Below are 20,171 nucleotides of genomic sequence, written 5' to 3'. Positions count from 1 at the left end.
CTTTGGAACTCATGGACCCTAACCCTTTGAGACAGTCAAGGGCCAAGTCATACATTTGGCCCCTGCCTCCTTTGACCCACAGTTGATAAAAGGAGATCTGCTTCAAGAACGTAAAGACCCAATTGCTTCTATTAAAAATGCAATGCTTTGGGGCACCTGGGTGGCTCAGTTGAGTGTCTGACTCCACCTCAAGTCATGATCTCACAGTTCATGGGTTTGAGCCCCACGTTGGGCTCTGTGCTGACAGAGCCTACTTTGAATTCTCCATCTCCCTCTCTCTCTCTCCCCCTCCCCCACTTGCGCCCGCACTCTCTCCCTCAAAAATAAATAAACATTAAAAAAAAATTTTTTTAAATCCAAAAAGAAAGCAGCAAACCCCGAGTGGGTCTGCCCACCATCTGGCGAAGTGAGTTTTTAAGATTTCCTGGCTGAGGATGACGTCTGGAAAGACAGCTTTCCTGGGATGTCCTGACCCGCCCTGATAACTTTTTCTCATTGTTGCTTCTTCTCTCTTTCCCATGAAAACACCATATCCTTGTCCGCATTTCCCAAACCCTTGTGAAAGGGGGAAAACTTTTCTTTGATTATGGCTTTTTGGAAACAGCATCATCATGATCCCATGATTCATTTGCTTTTTCTGAAGGGTTAGAAGGTTCAGAATTCATCAGAACTACTGATGTTGGGTTTTTATCCAAATTCACGGTCTCCGAATTTACAACTTTATAGACTGTACTATTCAATAACATTTGTTTTCACAAAAGCTCTTTTGACACAACAACACTCAAAAAAATTTGTCTTTTAATGTTCATCTATTTTTGAGAGAGAGAGAAAGAGAGACAGTGTGTGAGCAGGGGAGGGGCAGAGAGAGAGAGGGAGACACAGAATCGGAAGCAGGTTCCAGGCTCTGAGCTGTCAACACAGAGCCTGATGCGGGGCTCAGTCTCACAGAATGGGGAGATCGTGGACCTGGGCCAAAGTCGGAAGCTTAACCTGTAGCAGGATTCTCACACAGAGTCCTGACAACGAGGCTGTTTAATTTCCAGGAAGCAACTTTATTCGTGCTGGGACTGCTCAGTTGGGTTCGTACCCGAAGAACTGAGCACCGAATGTCACGTGACATAGTTTTTTATACATTTTCTATTTCTTTGTCTCCCATATATGGTGACACACACAAACGTGCAGTCTGATTAAATAGTCTCAGTTTACAAGGCCATGAGGGATGTTGTCACGCAGGTGCATAGCCAGGTTACCTTGAAGTTTTCTTTCTCTTTTTTTCTCTCTCCTTAGGGAGGGGGCCCTACCACAAACCAACCGAGCCATCCAGGTACCCTGACATAACAATACTTTAAAGTTCATCGGCTATTGCTTTAAGTGTATACCTGCCCTGTATGTTCCCAAAAGCACTAGGTTAACTCTTTCAGTGTGCTCTTGGCAGTATTTACCATTCTGCTTTCATATGGCCGCTTTAAGCAGAGACTTCCAGGAGGCATACGAGTCCAGGTTTGCCTTCAAACTTTTCTTTCCTAGGTCAGAAAAAGTGCCAATAAATATCTTCGGCTGGTTACCCTCAGACCTAGGGTCATGGCTTAGTACCAACATCCAGTTTGGAATTGTCATGTTATTTTTGCTTCTGAACTTGTCAATCTTTTGTAAAAGCAGTGTACCCAATAAGGTAATGCTGGCTCCATCCTTCAAGACGATCCCCAACACTCACAACCTTGAGAAGATGCAGACTTCAGATGGGAAAGTTCAAGAGAGCTCTCTCTTCTTACCTTCTTGTTATTCAGATGTGCCTTATGTGGTTTCCAACTGCTATGTGCTTTCCTTCCAGGGTGGGACATTCCAACCAGGAAGGGTCCTTCCTGGCACTGACGGACAAAACCACTATACACAAAAAAACCTAACTTTTGATGAGTGATGCTTTCAAGGAAAGACTTTCATCAAAAAGGGGAAATGCGAATATTAATGAAGGGAAATGTCATTAAGGTGGATTCTGGGTGCCAGAAGGGGGAGCCCTGCCACCCAGTGTCAGTTACAGGAAGAATTGTCAATTACAGATTCCAGACCAGAAAAATCTCAACAGGAATCATTTACACACCCATAAGGGGAAAAGATGTACATTACATCTCCTAGGAGAAATCAACCATTCCTGCAGCTCAGCCAATGAGAAACCATCATCACCCTGAACTCTCGGTTTTCTCCAATGGACTTTTGTTCCAAACAACCCCTCCCAACTTCCTCCTCCTCCGTAAAACAACAGTTTTTTTCTTTTTTGTTTTTTTGTAAGGCTTGCCTATGGTTTTGCCATAGCTTGCTTATCTCTAATTGCAATTCTCTGCTATTCCTGAATAAACCCAGCTGTTGCTGATGGAATAATTGGCAGTTTTATTTTTAAGGTGGACAGAACAGAGTTGTACTCCACTTCTGTGCAATTTCTTGGCCACTATTTCTCCACTGTCCCTCGTATGTACCTTTATTCCAGCACCTGTAACACAAATGTGATGCCATAGATGTCTCTCCATCAGGCTGTAAGTGGTTTCTTCTTCTTTTCCTCCTCTGCCTTCTCCCTCTTTTTCTTCTTCTTCTTCTTCCAATTTTTCTTCTTCTTCTTTATGTTTATTTATTTTTTTTGAGAGAGAGACAGAATGTGAGTAGGGAAGACACAGAATCCAAAGCAGGTTCCAGGCTCTGAGCTGTCAGCACAGAGTCTGACATGGGGCTCGAACCCACAAACTGCAAGATCATGACCTGAGCTGAAGTTGGAGGCTCAACCAACTAAGCCACCCAGGCGTTGCTCTTATTATTATTTATTTTAATAAACAATCATCTTTTTATTTTACATTTTATTTATTTATTTATGTTTGTTTGTTTGTTTTGAGAGTGCAAAAGAGAGCCTGTTCATGCGAGCAGGGAAGGGGGAGGAAGAGAGAGATTGAGAGACAGGGAGAGAGAATCCCAAGCATGCTCCATGCCTAGCCTGGAGCCTGACCTGGGGCTCAATTTCACGACTCTTGAAATCACCACCCTGAGGTCACAACCTGAACCCAAATCAAAAATATTGGATGTTTAACCAACTGAGCCGCCCAGGCAGCCCAGGCTGTAAACTGTTTCTAAGCATTCCACTCAAATGTGCCCAGAGCCACAGCTTTCAGCACAGAGTGTGTATTCAAATACTTCAGTCTTGGGGTGCCTGGGTGGCTCAGTCGGTTAAGCGTCTGACTTCAGCTCAGGTCATGATCTCACACTCCGTGAGTTCAAGCCCCGCATCGGGCTCTGTGCTGACAGCTCAGAGCCTGGAGCCTGTTTCGGATTCTGTGTGTCCCTCTCTCTCTGACCCTCCCCCCATTCATGCTCTGTCTCTCTCTGTCTCAAAAATAAATAAATGTTAAAAAAAATTAAAAAAAATGCTTCAGTCTTGAAGCCCTATCTCCTGCCTTCTAGTCCCCTGCACTATTCTGAATTGTGTCCTGATTTGCCACCTAGTGGCTATTTGACCTCGAACAAGTTGGTTCCTTTTCTCAATTTCTTCAACCATAAAACACTGATGATAACCTTCACGGTACTGTTCTGAAAATTAATGACGGTGCAGATAAAGAGGTCAGTGTGCACAGTCCCACCACAAAGAAAGCACTTAAGTGAAGCTATTACTATTACCGTAAACCTTCTAGTAATACAAGGAAATCTGTCTTCGTGTGTAAAGGGTGTAAATGCAAACTTAAAGAACTATAAAAAACTATGAAGCATCAGACTGACAGATTTAATTTAAAAAAAGATGGGGGTACAAGCTTCACATAGGGTCTCATACTGGTGATGGCTCCCACTAGTGAGAACTTTATCATAACCCAAATGGAAAATATGACTGTCCCCAGCCTGAACTAAAAATGGAGAAACCGAAAAAGAAGGACTCTGGAGGATAGAGTACAATGTTTTTCTGCTGGACAATTCACTCTTTCTTGAAGAAGTTGCAATAAGTAAGAGAGAAGGTGGTTGTCCCATTCCATAAAAGATGGCCACTGGTGAGTCCTTCTACTGAGCTCCGAAGATTGAAGAATGGTGGTTTCCTAGGCCTGTGTTAGAACTCCGTAATTTTGAGACTCTAAAATTGCAAAGTGGGGCTCCTGGGGGGCTCCGTCGGTTGAGCGTCCGACTTCGGCTCAGGTCATGATCTCACGGCTCAGGAGTTCCAGCCCCCTGTCGGGCTCTGTGCTGACAGCTCAGAGCCTGGAGTCTGCTTCGGATTCTGGGTCTCCCTCTCTTCGGATTGCTGTGCCCCTCCCTCATTCATGCTCTCTCTTTCCCTCAAGAATAAATAAAACATTAAAAAAACATAAAATAAAATTGCAAAGTTTTCTTGCCACTATTAACCGGTCCTATTGTTATTTTGTTTAAAAGTGATAGCATTGTTTAGGGGGCCTGGGTGGCTCAGTTAGTTAAGTGTCCAACTTCGGCTCAGGTCATGATCCCTTGAACCCAGGTTCGTGGATTCAAGCCCCATGGCAGGTTCTGTGCTGACAGCTCAGAGCCCGCCTGGAGCCTACTGCGGATTCTGTGTCTCCCTCTCTCTCTGCCCCTCCCCCCCTCACACTCTGTCTCTGTCTCTCAAAAATGAATACATGTTTAAAAAAATTTAAGTAATAGCACGTTTGTAGAACAAAGAAAAGTAAATACTACAAACTAATATACACTTAAAAAAGTATATCTACTTTCTACATTCTGGTGTTTTAAAAAAATAAGCATAAAATCGTCTATTGTATATGATGTTACGGGTTTTCTGGTCTGTTCTGGCTGTGTCCTGTAATGGTTCTGTAAAAAAGTGGGTCACTCCAGACGAGGGATGGATTCAGATTTTGGAGAATCCATTTCATATGATGGCTGAACATTTTCCAAAGACTGCTTCGTAAATAAAAATATTCTAATGGCAAGTTGATTCATTTTTACTGTCTCTCTTATTCCAAAGAATCTTTGTCTTTGTTTTAGTTCCATGTGTATTTTTTCTGGCAGTAGTTCAACAGAATCAAAATATTTGCAAGTCAAAAACAACCCAAACAACCCAAAGATAGGATGAATGTAAACAGAATTTGCGACCATAAAGATACATCATCATGAAATGGAAAACATTTCATCACGTTTTCTAAAATAGAAGCTTCAAAAAGACTCAAACTGACACTTTGCTAGATGATGCTTAGTAGAGTCATAAAAATCAGAGAAAAAAGGTGGAATATTTGCCAGGGATTTTAGGTGTTGTTACGTTTTGTGCAAAAAATATATATACCTCTTAGAGGATCACAAGAGAGCATTAGAAGACTAAACCCTAGAATCTTTTTGAGATTTAGATGAATTTATGGCTTATGATAATGTTGATTGAGCTAATGATAGAAAGGGATCTGTGCCTTATTTACTTAAGTGAATTTATTTATTTTTAAATGTTCATTTATTTATTTATTTATTTTTAAATTTTTTCAACGTTTTTTATTTATTTTTGGGACAGAGAGACAGAGCATGAACGGGGGAGGGTCAGAGAGAGAGGGAGACACAGAATCGGAAACAGGCTCCAGGCTCCGAGCCATCAGCCCAGAGCCTGACGCGGGGCTCGAACTCACGGACCGCGAGATCGTGACCTGGCTGAAGTCGGACGCTTAACCGACTGCGCCACCCAGGCGCCCCAAATGTTCATTTATTTTTGAGAGAGTGCAAGTGGGAGAGGGGCAGAGAGACTGGCAGACAGAGGATCCAAAGCAAACTCGGCTGACAGCGGAGAGCCCGATTTGGGGCTTGAACTCACGTACTGTGAGATCATCGCCTGAGCTGAAGTTGGACGCTTAACTGACTGAGCAACCCAGGTGCTTCTGTTTAATTGAATTTAAAAGGAATTTATAATGCTAGTAGGAAATCTCATTAGACCTGAAATACCATGGAGAATGTAAGAAGGAAAATTCTCTTTCTTACTTTCTGATGCAGTAGAACAGGTGCAACTCATCATGCACAAAAGTGTCAGATTATAAATTATGTTCACACTGAGTACTATCACAACAGTACAAGAAAGATGTATTGACTTGATTGAAGTGAAAGAAAAATTTTGACATGGTCAAGTTTAGAAAGTTCTTTTTTTTTTTTTTTTTTTTTTAAATTTAAGTAATCTTTACACCCAATGTGGGGCTGAAACTCATGACTCCGAGATAAAGAGTTGGACGTTCTTCCAACTGAGCCAGCTGGCACCCCAAGCTTTGGAAATGCTTTTTTTGTTTTTTATTTTTTTAACGTTTATTTTTGAGAGAGAGAGAGAGAGACAGTGCGTGAGCTGGAGAGGGACACAGAGAGAGGGAGACACAGAATCCGAAGCAGGCTCCAGGCTCTGAGCTGTCAGCACAGAGCCCGACACGGGGCTCGAACTCACAAACCGCGAGATCATGACCTGAGCCGAAGTGGGACGCTTAACCGAGCCATCCAGGCACCCCTGGAAATTCTTAATTGGTAGAGGATGATATTGACAAACAAATGCTTGTGGCCAGAAAAAAAATAATGGAGCAACTATGGCAGGTGTATAAAAGAGTAGAAACCATCATTTCCTCCCTCCAAATGATTATCCCACATTTGTGCCTTGCTCTGCCATAATTTCACATGCAAAACTTCTGTGTCTATGATTCAAATATAACTTTTAAAAGTTTTATAAATGACTTATAATTCATTTAGCAAATTCAACAAGCAGATGGGCTATTCTTATGTCTATTCTAAAAACATAAAGACACCTGTGTGGCTCAGACTGTTAGGCAACCAACTCTTGATATCAGTTAAGGTCATGATCTCAGGATCGTGGGATTGAGCCCCAAAGCGTCAGGCTCTGTGGTGGGTGTGTTTAAAATAAATAAAACATAAACACATAAGGATATCAATGGACATCAAGATCAGATGCAGTCAGGGCTTTTACCCTACAAATTAGCTGTCACCCAATACTGACACATAAAATATCAAATGAAGAAACACACTCTGCTGAAATCAAAAGCATCTCGATGCAAACAGATCACACATTTTTTATGGAACTTTCAGCGTGAGATGAATTTTGAATCATATAAAAAAAAAAGCATACTATCCTCTAGTGAGAAAACCTGACAACGTATAAAGTTTCATGTTTCTTTGAAGCCCTATCTTCTTGCTTAAAACAAAAGAAAGTCACTTTGTAAGTATTCCTGATCCACAGAAAACTTCAGCAAGACATATGAATATACTCTCTGAATTAGAGAAAAAATTAAAAAATAAACTGGAAATGTAGGAGCCAGTGGATTAAATTATCAATTATGGGAAATAGACATACTTAAAAATATTAGGATATTAAACAGTCTTCAGATGTTATATGATGAAAATTCTTTCTTTTTTTTTTTACATTTATTTATTTTTGAGAGACAGAGAGAGGCAGACTGGAAGAGGGGGAGGGACAGAGAGAGAAAGCAGACCCCGAGCGGACAGCACAGAGCCCGATGCGGGGCTCAAACTCACAAACCATGCGATCATGACCTGAGCCGAAGTCGAACGCTTAACCGACTGAGCCACCCAGGTGCCCCTATGAAAATTATTTTCAAAAAGATCTGATTTAGAGCCAGCAGCCACTGATTTCACTCCCCAATATTCTGACAAAATTAAGTCCTGCTGAAATTTCATCTCCAGTGATTTTAAGCAGCATTCAGGATCAACAATTCGTATTTTGAAAAATCACCATTGTGTTTTGTTCATCTAAGATTGAGTCACAAATTTTGCTTAATGCAGTATGTCTAAATTTGGAAGCTACCTTTATGTATTTTTTTTTTTTTTTTTACAATAACAGTCACAATGTTGGGGTCCTGAAAAATGTTTCAATAAGTGTAAAGTAATCAAAAATTATTTTTTTCTTTTTCTTTTCTTTTTATTTTTTCTCAATTTTATTTGTTTTAATTTACATCCAAATTAGTTAGCATATAGTGCAACAATGATTTCAGGAGTACGTTCCTTAGTGCCTCTTACCCATTTAGCCCATCCCCCCTCCCACAACCCCTCCAGCAACCCTCAGTTTGTTCTCCATATTTATGAGTCACTTCTGTTTTGTCCCCCTCCCTGTTTTTATATTATTTTTGTTTCCCTTCCCTTATGTTCATCTGTTTTGTCTCTTAAAGTCCTCTTATGAGTGAAGTCATATGACTTTTGTCTTTCTCTGACTAATTTCACTTAGCATAATACCCTCCAGTTCCATCCACATAGTTGCAAATGGCAAGATTTCATTTTCTCATTGCTGAGTAATATTCCATTGTGTATAAATACCACATCTTCTTTATCCACTCATCCATCGATGGACATTTGGGCTCTTTCCATACTTTGGCTATTGTGGATAGTGCTGCTATAAACATGGGGGTGTATGTGTCCCTTTGAAACAGCACACCTGTATCCCTTGGGTAAATGCCTAGTAGTGCAATTGCTGGGTCTTTGGGTAGTTCTATTTTTAGTTTTTTGAGGAAGCTCCATACTGTTTTCCAGAGGGGCTGCACCTGCTTGCGTTCCCAAAAGTAATCAAAAATTATTTGCGATGGTAACTGGTTCATGAAAAAATGCAAAACATGGCATTTCTCTCTACTGAAGCAAGATACACCAGGAAGTATATTTTGAAAATATTATTTGCTTCTGGGGTGCCTTCATGGCTCATTTGGTTGAGCATCTGACTCTTGATTTTGACTGGGGTCATGGTCTCAAGGTTTGTGGGACTCTGTACTGACAGGCTGACAGCCAGGAGCCTGCTTGGAATTCTACTCTTCCTCTCTCTCTGCCCCTCCCCCCCTCCAATAAATAAACATTAAAAAAATATATTATTTGCGGGGTGCCTGGGTGGCTCAGTTGGTTGAGCATCCCACTTCAGCTTAAGTAATGATCTCACGGTTTGTGGGTTCAAGCCCTGTGTCAGGCTCTGTGCTGTCAGCTCGAGCCTGAAGCCTGCTTTGGATTCTTTGTCTCCCTCTCTCTGTCCCTCCCCCACTCATTCTCTCTCTCTCTCTCTCTCTCTCTCTCTCTCAAAAATGAATACACATTTAAAAAATTAAAAAAAAAATTATTTGTTTCCATTAGAGCTAGGAATATAAAATTGTAATTCTAATTTTGGTATATTACATTTAAACTTAAAATAATGTTTTTTCGCTTTTCAGTTTTTCTTTCTTTTTTTTTTTTTTTTTTTTTTTAAGGTTTGTTTAGTTTTGAGAGAGAGCACAAGCAGGGAAGGGGCAGAGAGAGAGGGGGACAGAGGATCCAAAGCATCAGCAGAGAGCCCAACGAGGGGCTGAAACTCAGGAACTGTGAGATCATGACCTGAGCTGAATTGGTTGTTCAACCAATTGAGCCACCCAGGTGCCCCGAGTTCTCAGTTAAAAAAAATTTTTTTTTTAATATTTATTATTTATTTATTTTAAATTTTTTAGAATGTTTATTTATTATTGAGAGACAGGGAGGGAGAGACAGAGCATGAGCAGGGGAGAGGCAGAGAGAGGAGGAGACCCAGAATCCGAAGCAGGCTCCAGGCTCTGATCTGTCAGCACAGAGCCCGACACAGGGCTCGAACTCACAAACTGTGAAACCATGAGCAGCCAAAGTCGGACGCTCAGCTGACTGAGCCACCCAGTCGCCCCTATTATTTATTTTTTAGAGAGACACAGAGTGAGAGCAGGGGAAGGGCAGTGAGAGAGGGGGAGACACAGAATCTGAAGCAGGCTCCAGGCTCCAAGTTGTCAGCACAAAGCCTGACGTGGGGCTCGAACTCACGAACTGGACCGTGAGATCATGACCCGAGCAGAGGTGTAGTTGGGCGCTTAACCAACTGAGCCGCCCAGGCACCCCTTCAGTTTTTCAATATGTTTCGACTGTTTTAACACTGTAGGGAAAATTAACCACAAAAAAAAAAAAAAAAAAATTAACAGATGTGTAAATGTACCAGCACACATTTTCTTTCACCTCTGCGATCAATACGACTTGGCTGGGCACTGGCTGTATGCCCTACCTATTTTCTTGGAAGGAAGGTCTCGATATTTTGTATATTCATTTCCTGACTGAATGTGTTTCCCTTCTTTAAATTTGTAGCAGAATTTCTCTCCCCAGAAACAGTCCTGAGTCTGTAAAAAATACTTTAGCATGCTAAGATTGGGAAGCATCAGATCTCTCCATAAATGGGTACTTTGTGCAATAAAAACTTGTGAAAATGTCAGACGAGAAAGGAAAGAGTCCAGAACAGGCAAGGTTCAGTGCTTGCTAATTGGGAAATATGATTCCAGAGAAGGCTCGGCAGAGCCGTCATGGCGCAAGAAGAAAATTATTTCCTCGGTATTTATAGGGCGCCAAGTTGGTTCTGAAGTCACAGGGGCACCTCCTTCAGGAGGCATATCCTAATAATGATGTGGTTTGGAGTGTTGGGGTTCGGAGCTGTCGGCTGAGAAAGAATTCTTGAGACATCTTCGGTGCAAAAAGGTGGTTTTATTAAAGCACGGGCAGGACCCATGGTTAGAAAGAGCTGCACTGGGTTTGTGAGAAATGGCTGATTATATACCTTCAGCTTGGGAGAGGGTTAGGGATGACCTAAGTCTCTGAGGCATTTTAGAAGCAAGGCTTCCGGGACCTTGAGGGGCTAGCTGTTGTTAGGAAAAGGCCGTTTATTCCCGTTTGGTAAAAACTCAGTCATGAGACCCTTCAGATGCCTATCAGGGGGCCATAAGCTTGGAGTTGGATTGCCAACATGTATCTTGGGATGTAGAGATAAAAGTAGTTTCCAAAGGAATTTTTTCGATGTTAAAGCAGACTTACAGGATCCTGGGGTTGGGATAATGTTAAGCTAAGATTGCCTTTTGCCCTTAGCAAAGTGTCATCATCCAGGCAGCTGGGCTCCTAGAGGGAGGTGACTGTTGGTCTCAAGGACTTGTCAATGGGCTATAGGCGGCAAGGGAATTTAATTTTTCATTTGCCTTTGTTTCCCTATCGACACCACAAAGGTAACCCAAAGGTTTTGTGCTTCCTTACATGCATATAAACGTATTAGTAATTACTCAGTAATAAATTGTGTTTTCTCTCTCTTTTATATTGGTATGGACATCTTTTGCTGGCAGGGTTATTTTATTTTCCTCCAAAAATGAAGGAGTTTCTCTTATGCCACCATCCTATATATAGCAGTATTTCTCAAACACAATTAAAAAAAAAATGTTTATTTATTTATTTTTGAGGGAGGGTGGGTGAGGAGGGGGAGAGAGAGCGAGCGTGCGCGAGAGAATCCCAAGCAGGCTCCACGCTGTCAGCACAGAGCTAGACTCAGGTGCCGTCTCACGAACCATGAGATCATGACCTGAGCCAAAAATCAAAGGTCGGACACCTGGCCGACTGAGCCAACCAGGAACCCTTCAAAAGAAATTTTCTAATCTAGTATCCCAAATGTCAAAATAAAGCAAGCCCTGGGGTAGTAACAAACTGGAGAAATTTTTACATGAAATATTAACTTTTATTTTCTTATATATTTTTAACTGTTTCAATAATATCAAAATAAACACAAGGAAATTATGGAGAACAGAATATCCTTATGCATTTAACAGGAGGAACAGATTTATGCTGTATCTCCAGGATAGGGGCTTTCTTTCTTTTTCAAGATTTTAGAGATCTCTACACCCAAGGTGGAGCCCAAACTCACAAGTCTCAGATTATAGTCACATGTTTTACCAACCAAGCCAGCCAGGTGCCCCTACTTTCTCATTTTAGATTCTATTCCATAAAACATGTTTATTTTTTGTAATATTACTGTTTTAAAATACTTGCCATCAAGGAAAATTGACATTGTAGGAAGAGAGACTATATTTTGTCTTGGGACATCAGGTATCCCTTAGCGTACTTCAGGGGTACTCAAGTTCAGAAGTAATGTTACTGACTGATTCAAGAAATTCATGAAACATTGGTTCCTAAACTTGTAGAAGTATCTATAAAGAGAATTAAGGAGCTGCTTTGTAATCCATCTTAAAACACAAAGCGCAGACACTGGGTGTTGGGGGGGGGGTGGTAAAGAGGAACCCTCTATACTCTCTTCACAACTTTTCTGCACATCTAATGTATTTTAAATTAAAAGATCATCAAAAAAAAAAAAAATCCACCTTTAGCAACTTAGAGACCAGGGGCCGGTGCTTGGCTGTGACTTTTTATTAACAGAACCTGAATGACACCAGGTCTTAACGCTGGTTTTAATTTTCTCACGCCCAATTCCCAAGGTTCCAATGAACTCATTTTTAATCTACTGTGGTTTTCGGGCTCCAGTCGGTGTTCCTATTTTTGACACAGTTTTCCTACCTTACTCTGTTGGGAAGAGTGGGAAACGCTGATACTTAAGTATCCCCAGGGGCCAGGGCCAACAGGTGAACAAAAATGGTAACAATAAAAGGAAAGACAATGGAGAGTGGAAAAACCCTCAGAGAATTCACTTCTAGGTGTGCTGTTAACCGGCAAGAACGTAACTACCAGCAAATAGATAAGATGGGAATTAAGCTCTAACAATAGATCCTAATCTAGCCGCTTCTTCACCAAAACAAAGGACACCATTAACTCCTCAGGAGGTGGCAGCACCTGGGGCCACGCTGTACTCCCAGCTGCGGGCGAAGTTACTAGAAGAGGGTCCTTGACCTTTGCTCTCCCTCAAAGCTGGCCCGGGCTCTCAAAGGCAGGGCGTGGGGAGCGGAATGCAGCACTTCACCCCCGAAAAGCGGGACAGAGACCACCGGCGCCAGAGCTAAATTCCCCACGTTCGGGTCCTGATGCTGGGGAAACGCGAGAGACGCACTGGGCGGAAACACTGCGCATGCGGGGAGGTCGAGCGCGCGGGCGACGGGACGCAAGGCGCATGCGCCCCTGGCTTGGGCGATGCCCCCGCCCTTTTTTTTTTTTTTTTCTCACGGCAGGTAATAGGAGACCTCTTTTTCCCTCTCGCCCCGCCCACTCTACCCCTCTCCCGTCAGGGGCGTTGCCATGGCGACCCAGAGACCACAACCGGAGGGTGGCGGGCTGGTCTCCTCTGCGGACCTGGCGGCGGCGACAGTGGCAACTCATGGAGGTTTCAAGAAACTCCGTGGAGGAGACCCGGAAGCGGACGGGCCTCGGCCGTTGCAGGCATTTCTTCTGGCTGGGCGTCGCCTTCGACACGGTGGGCGCGACCGTGCTGTTCACCGGGGTCTTCGCGCGCCTGGTCTTCTGCGACCTGCTGCTCTACCTGGGTTCCATCATCATCTTCCTCAGCCTGCTGTGGTGGGTCTTCTGGTACACCGGCAACATCGAACTGACTGCGGAAGAGCCCTCGAAGAGGCCCTTCCACGTGCTCTCCTCCACCATGGTGGACGCGCTAAGCCAGACAGTCAGCCACCGCTTCTCTCTCACCATCTGCAACGTGTCCCGCAACTTGAGGGGCTTCCGGCGGCGCTGCAGCCGCAGGAGGTTCCTTAAGACCGTTGCTTCTCTGGATATGACCGTCACGGGCCAGCTCGAAAACCGGCTGGAGGAGGAGGACCAGGACAAAGACGCGACGCAAAGTGTCCAGGAGAGCGGCGACGCGCAAGACCTGCGCGGAGAGGACCTGGGCCCCAAACCTGAACCGGTCGGAAGTTCCGAGGGAGTTCGCTCCCCAGGCCCTGGGGCCGGGCTGCCAGGGTTCGTGAAGGGATCGTCATCCACGCATCTGGGGCCGCCTGAGTTCGTTGTGTCTCCTCCCGACCGGCCTCGGGCCCCAGCCGTCCTCCCCTTCAGGAGCCAGCACGGAGTCCCCTGGGCCTCCGCCCGCCAGCCTCCAGCTGTGCGTTCTTTGAGGATCCAGCCTGCAGTCAGTCTTGCCACTGCGGGTCAGCCTGCCGCCTCCTTGGCTTCCGGCAGTCAGGCTGCGCCCATCCTGGCTTCTAAGAGTCTGCCCGCTGCCCCCTCGACCTCCATGAGTCAACCTGGACTCGTCCCTGCCTCTCAGAGCCAGTCCTTGGTGTCTCTGCCAACGCAGAGCCAACCCTTGGTGCCCATGGCCACTCAGAGCCACCTCTTGGTGCCCGTGGCCTCTCAGGGTCATCCCCTGGTGCCAGCATCAGCGCAGAGCAACCTCCAGGCCCTTTTGGCCTCTCAAAGCTACCAGCTGTTGTCTGCAGCCTCACAGAGCCAGCCTGAGAATCTTTCTCTGGTCTCTGAAACTACATCTCCAGTTGCTCTGGCTCCCCAAGCCCAGGCCCTGAGCACCCCTGTGTCTGTGATCCAGCTTCTGTCATCCCAGTCTTTTCAGAACCAAACTGTGGACCTGCGGCTCTCCCTTGCTGTCCCGGACTTTCAGGCCCTGTGTCACACCCGGCAGGACCCCCAGAGCATCATGTCTTTAGTTCGAGAGATGACTCCCAGCCAGTCTGCGTCGGCCCAGGAGTTTCAGAAGCCAGTTGCACAGGCTTCTGAGACTCCACTGCCAGCGAGCCAGGAGCTGAGTCAGGAACCCCCTGCCACCGCATCTCCACCCCCTGGGTCCCAGGCGCAGCAGTCAGTGCCCCCTGAGAACACACCTGTCCCTGCCTCAGAGACAAGAAGTCACCCTCCCTAGTACAGAACCAGACCCCAGCCATCCGAGTGGCTGCTCAGGCCTTTGCCAAGTAAGTGCCTTTGGAAGTAGTATTCCTTGATTGTTTCCAGGTCTGTGTTCTGCTGGTTTCCTCAGTCCCTTCTGTTGGAAAAAAAAAAAAAAAAAAATGAGGCAAGTGGAGGTGAAGTGGTCTGTTCCTGCATGGATTAGATCTTTTGAACTTCGGGAGGTTTTTGAAACCTAGTGCTGTGCGTGGAACAGTGTTGTTAAAGCTTTACCTGCTCACCCCCAGAGTGAGATCGATTTCTCTTATTTAGGCTTACTAAGGACAGGGTGGTAAGTAAGACATTCCACCAGGAGCTGTGGGTGGGGTGGGGAGAGGGACTCCGCAATGTTTCTGAAACAGGATGATTGTAGGCAGTACAGGGGCACAGCATTAAATAGCAACAAGTCCTCCAGGGGGGAAGTTATTCCCCTTTCAATTCTTTTGTGGTCCTTTTGATTCTGTCCAGGAGAACATCCTTAGTTTGGAATTCGTGATCTCCAGCACCTCTCTTATGCTTTGGTAGGCAACAACTGTACCCAGCTAGGATTTAATACCGTGTGTGTTAAAGTTATTTCAATGGGTAACTTCTACTTATGCCAAGTAATAACTGGTTTTTCTATTGACAATAGTGCCAATTGCTTTTCACAGTATAAGTAAAGTAACTTTTCATAGTTAAGTAAACAAAACAAAACCAAAAAAACTCAAACACTTACATGAGCCAACTTAAAGGTAAAAAATTAATTGTATAGTGAAGGTTGAATGATCCTGAAGTTTGGAAAACATTTGGCTATTTGTACTAAATCCCGTGAACTTTCTACTAGATCACAAGACCCTCTGTGCTAACCTGTTTGATGAACTCTATGCTTGAGGCTATTGAGGACCAATTCCACTTAACTCCTCAGCCTTCTGTCAATTAGAAAGGTAGAAAAGGTCATGTGAAGGTCAAAATTGGTGACCCTGCTCAGTCGGTTAAGTGCTGTCATAATGGTATTCACATAAAAGATTCATTAGAGATCTTTTTCTCTAATCCTATTCCATAAATTACCTGCTCTGGAGGTGGGGAGAGTATAGAGCAGAGCAGTATTTTGAGGTTATGTTAATGCTCCCTGTTTAAATGCTATCAACATGTTATCCAAGAAGGTTATTTCATATTGGTTGGTTTCATTTCCGGGGGGGGGGGGGGCGAGGGGTAACAACTGAATATTTTGTGGAAGTCCAACTCTTAATTTCTTTCTTCTTTAGGCCTTTTAAGAAGGATAATGTGTGGGGGCACCTGGGTGGCCCATTCGGTTAAGCCTCTGACTCTTTTTCTTTAAAGCTTTTAAATTATTTTTATTTTTATGTTTTTATTTGAGAGAGAGAGAGAGAGAGAGAGAGAGAGATCGTGAGCAGGGGAGAGAGGCAGAGGGAGAGAGAAAAAGAGAATCCCAAGTAGTGGAGCCTGACACGGGGCATCATCCCTTGACTCTGGGATCATGACCCGGGGCTGAAATCGAGAGTTGGACACTAAACCCGACTGAGCCACCCAGAGGCCCCAAGCCTTGGGGTCTTGACCTCAGCTCAGGTCTTGATCTCAGGGTCATGAGTTAAAGCCCCTCCTTGTTAGGCTCTATGCTGGGGATGAGGCCTACTTAAAAAAAGAAAAAAAAGAAAAAAAGAAAGATAAGATGTGTTATAATTCTACCTGTGGTCTCTGTTTTAAGGTAATGGCAGTAGGCCAGTAATTAGATAATAATTCTAAGGTCTTTACCAGTTCTAAGCTGAAAACAGGCCTCTTAGACATTAGCAACAGTTTCTAACCCAAGTGTAGGCTCCATGGGCATTCATCTTGGAAAACGCTTTCAGATGTTTATTTACTTGCACATAACTTCTTTTAAAATCCTTTTTAAAAATACTTATTTTTGAGACAGAGAGAGAGAGAGAGAGCAGAGGAGGGGCAGAGGGGTACAGAGGATCCAAAGTGGGCTCTGTGCTGACAGCAGACAGCCTGATGCGGGGCTCAAACTCACGAACTATAAGATCATGGCCTGAGCCGAAACCGTGAGTCAGACACTTGACAAGTTGAGCCACCCAGGCACACCCCCCCCCACCCCTTTTTTTGCTACAAAGATGACGTCAGGTAGAATGAACACCAAATGTTATGACACATTTCTCTATACTGACCGTAAGATACTTACCTAAAACAAGAGTTGACAAATTTTTTCTATAAAGACCCAGATAGTAAGTATTTTAGGCTCTGTGGGCCAAAAGGCAGAATCAAGGATATTATGTGATTGCTTATATACTGAGAGAGAAAAGAAAACGGCCCCCGGTGTGTGTGGGTAGGCTGCATAGTTCCTCTGACTCCCGTTGACTCATCTGGAGGCTTTCACCTAAGAGCATTGATCTTTCAGGGATCCTGGCCCTCTCTTGTTCCGCTGGCCTGAAAGGAGGTGATTTCCAGAGTCTTTGACTCCCAGATTGAGATTCCACTGTTTGGTGCCTGGCATTTGCCCCTAGTGGAGTCTAGAATGCGTAGATGGTGATGTTCAGGCCCTGAGCAGACACTGGCCAGACAGGCAGGCATTGGGAGCTCTGGGGAGAGCAGGGGTGGAAACTGATGCCCACGTTGGCCTTTGAACTCACAGTGATAGTCCCCAGCAACAGAAAGATGCAGAGTTGAGCAGGGGCACTCCTGATATCTGGTGGGTAGAGACCAGAGGTGCTGCAAAACACAGTGCACTGGCTGGCCCGTTCCAACACAGAGTTATTCCATCCAAACCATTATTACTGTGAGATTGAGGAACCCTGATCTAGAATAATAAAAAAAATTCCTCTGTAGTTCACGAGGTACTTAAAGAAAAATGTTTTTATCCTCAGAGGACTCATTAGCTCTTAATTAGTCATGGTATCTTTTAGACCATGAAGATCTTATTCACCTTTGTTTTATTTATCTTTTCTTTTTAAATTATTTTTAAATTTTTATTTTTTTTAACTAGTCTCCACACCCAACATAGGGCTTGTTCTCGGGGCCCTAAGATGAAGAGTCACACACTCTACCAACTGAGCCAGCCAGGAGCCCCTGTTATATTTATCATCATATTCCCATTTTGAACTAAGATGCACTTGGGGCATTTGTCAATAACAACAGATAACATTTATTGGGTGTTATAATACACTACACACTGTACTAAGTAATGCACAGGGATTGTCTTGTTTGTCCTAACAATCAGAGGTGGGCTCCATTGGAGCCAGAATTGAGGTATAATTGATGTATGATTTGTTATAAGGCGTAGATTATAAGCTTTCCTTTCAAGTTAAAGTTATTAAAGAGCGTTCTTCGTAAGCCCGTCAATTGTAACTTGAGCTGTAATACCCCACATCAACCTATGGGTGGCTCCTCTTTTGAAAGCTGTGTTCCCAGAGAGAACTCTGTAATTTTTTTGTTCCACTCTGTTTATAAATATCATCTCAAATACAAATTGCTTTTTTCTTTCCAGAATCACCAGTGTTTCTACAGACTTAAGTGCCAACTTTATAAAAGCACAAGTACTCACCTCTTAACCTCGTTTCAGAAACCTTCATGTGGAGTGCTGATCTCTCTCAGGCCAGTGGGCCTACTAGACGGCCTTTGCCAAGTGTACGTGTGTCAGTGTTGGGGAGAATTTTCCAGCTTCAGATCATAAAGTTATTGCCAGAATCTTAAGCCATAATAAACTATGCTATTCTAAATGATTTTTGTTTTTTAAAAAAGTTGGTTTGTTTTTTTTTTTTAATTTTTTTTTCAACGTTTTTTATTTATTTTGGGACAGAGAGAGACAGAGCATGAACAGGGGAGGGGCAGAGAGAGAGGGAGACACAGAATCGGAAACAGGCTCCAGGCTCCGAGCCATCAGCCCAGAGCCTGACGCGGGGCTCGAACTCACGGACTGCGAGATCGTGTCCTGGCTGAAGTCGGACGCTTAACCGACTGCGCCACCCAGGCGCCCCCCAAAAAAAGTTGGTTTTTAAAATAGACTTCTTGTGAGAGAATTCCAAGTAGAAAATAATGCCTCACAAACTCTGGGTGAAGACGGAAGTAAGTGTAGTCCCCACAGAAACGGACAGTGGAAAATGTAACTCTGAATTTAAGGTTACTTTGTGACCTCATTAACTAATAGAAAAGTCAACACAATCAATGCATTGTAACATGCTACAATTTATATTTATATGTTCATTTCATTTAGTGAACATGAATTTCCCATTTTCCCAAGGATTTTTATTTTTCCCAAGGCTTTTAAAATCTGATTGGGTTGTACATTTTATTGGTAATCAAATAAAATTCATTTGAGAGTGTCTTCTTATATTCTTTCTTTGTATCAGTAGGTTATTTATGCAAGAATGCTCTAAAATCGGGGTAGTTTTCTTTAGAGATTTCCATTATAGGCAAAAGCATGTTTTCAGGTGGTACGATACTTTTGATCAAAACTCCCCAAAACTTTAGCTGTTTTATATTTCTTCCCCCTTTCTGTCCCATGCTTTGGTATTTCTGTATTATATTTCTATATTATAATTTCTATATTATATTTAAAATTTCTATTTTATATTTCTGTATTATAATTTAAAATAATTAACTCAGGCTGAAAGACTATGCATGGCAGATATTTGGAAAAAAAGAATAACGGAAGTGAAGTAATCCAGCTAAGTAAAGTAAGCCAGTCACAGCCAGACAAATAGTGTATGATTCCACTTCTATGACATTTCTCATATGACAGAATCAGATTCATAGAGACAGAAAGAATGGTGGTTGCTGGGGGGAGGGGAGAAGAGGAAGTTGTTTCAGAAGAGGCATCAAGTTTCAGATGAAAAGAATTCTGGACGTAGTTGCACAGCATTGTGAATGTAGTTAACACTACTGGGCGCTATGCTTAGAAATGGTTAGGGGCGCCTAGGTGGGCCAGTCTGTTAAGCAGCCGACTCTTGATTTTGGCTCAGGTCATGATCTCACAGTTCCAGCTCCTTGTCTGGCTCTTCGCTGACAGTGCACAGCCTGCTTGGGATTCTCTCTCTCCCTCTCTCTGCCTCTCCCCTGCTCAAGCACACGCGGGCTTTCTCTCAAAATAAATAAACTACCTCTCATCTGTAGCAAGTATTCATTGGAAGCCATTTGGTACACTATGACCTCACCTCTCTCGATTGAGTTAGAGAAGGGCACTTGACTCAAACTTCCCCAATGAGAAATTACTTTCTGTTGCCTTAAGACATCCGTGTATCGTTAGTATCAAATTCTTTTCTGCTTAAGCCCTCTTGAGATAGTTTCTGTTACTTTCAGGCCAAGAAACTTTAACCAACAGAACTATTCTAGGGATGATTGTAAAATTCATCTCTAGGGGAAGGCTGCTCTTCTGAAAAACAGTTTAATGGGTCTTCTGGGTGTATGAAAGTAAAGCAAAAATTCATCCTGGAATGAAGAAGCTCAGAACAATTATGAACAAGTACAGTGCTCGGTGATGTATAAGAACAACTACATTGTGGGCAAGGCTGTCTTTACATGCTGTGTGTTAATACTTGTTTGCCTTTCTGTTACTCATTTGGAGGTCCCTCCCT

At 43.5% G+C, this 20,171-nt stretch overlaps 1 protein-coding gene across 1 annotated transcript; it reads left to right on the top strand.

Annotated features, from left to right (window-relative positions):
• Window positions 1–12,912: 12,912 nt before the first annotated feature.
• LOC122210080 (proline-rich protein 36-like) lies at window positions 12,913–18,382 on the top strand. Its single transcript, XM_042922538.1, has 2 exons — window positions 12,913–14,630; window positions 18,086–18,382. The coding sequence occupies exon 1, from the start codon at window positions 13,070–13,072 to the stop codon at window positions 14,579–14,581; it is 1,512 nt and encodes a 503-aa protein (XP_042778472.1). The 5' UTR covers window positions 12,913–13,069; the 3' UTR covers window positions 14,582–14,630; window positions 18,086–18,382.
• Window positions 18,383–20,171: the final 1,789 nt, after the last annotated feature.

This window comes from Panthera leo, chromosome E3 (assembly GCF_018350215.1).
Source record: "Panthera leo isolate Ple1 chromosome E3, P.leo_Ple1_pat1.1, whole genome shotgun sequence".
Classification (NCBI taxonomy): domain Eukaryota; kingdom Metazoa; phylum Chordata; class Mammalia; order Carnivora; family Felidae; genus Panthera; species Panthera leo.
Note: the sequence above shows the minus strand (reverse complement) of the source record. Positions and strands in the feature narration are given on the sequence as shown.

What these genes read in the sequence shown, in the direction of transcription:
- LOC122210080 (XM_042922538.1), top strand. Translation starts at nt 13,070, where the DNA reads ATGGAGGTTTCAAGAAACTCCGTGGAGGAGACCCGGAAGCGGACGGGC.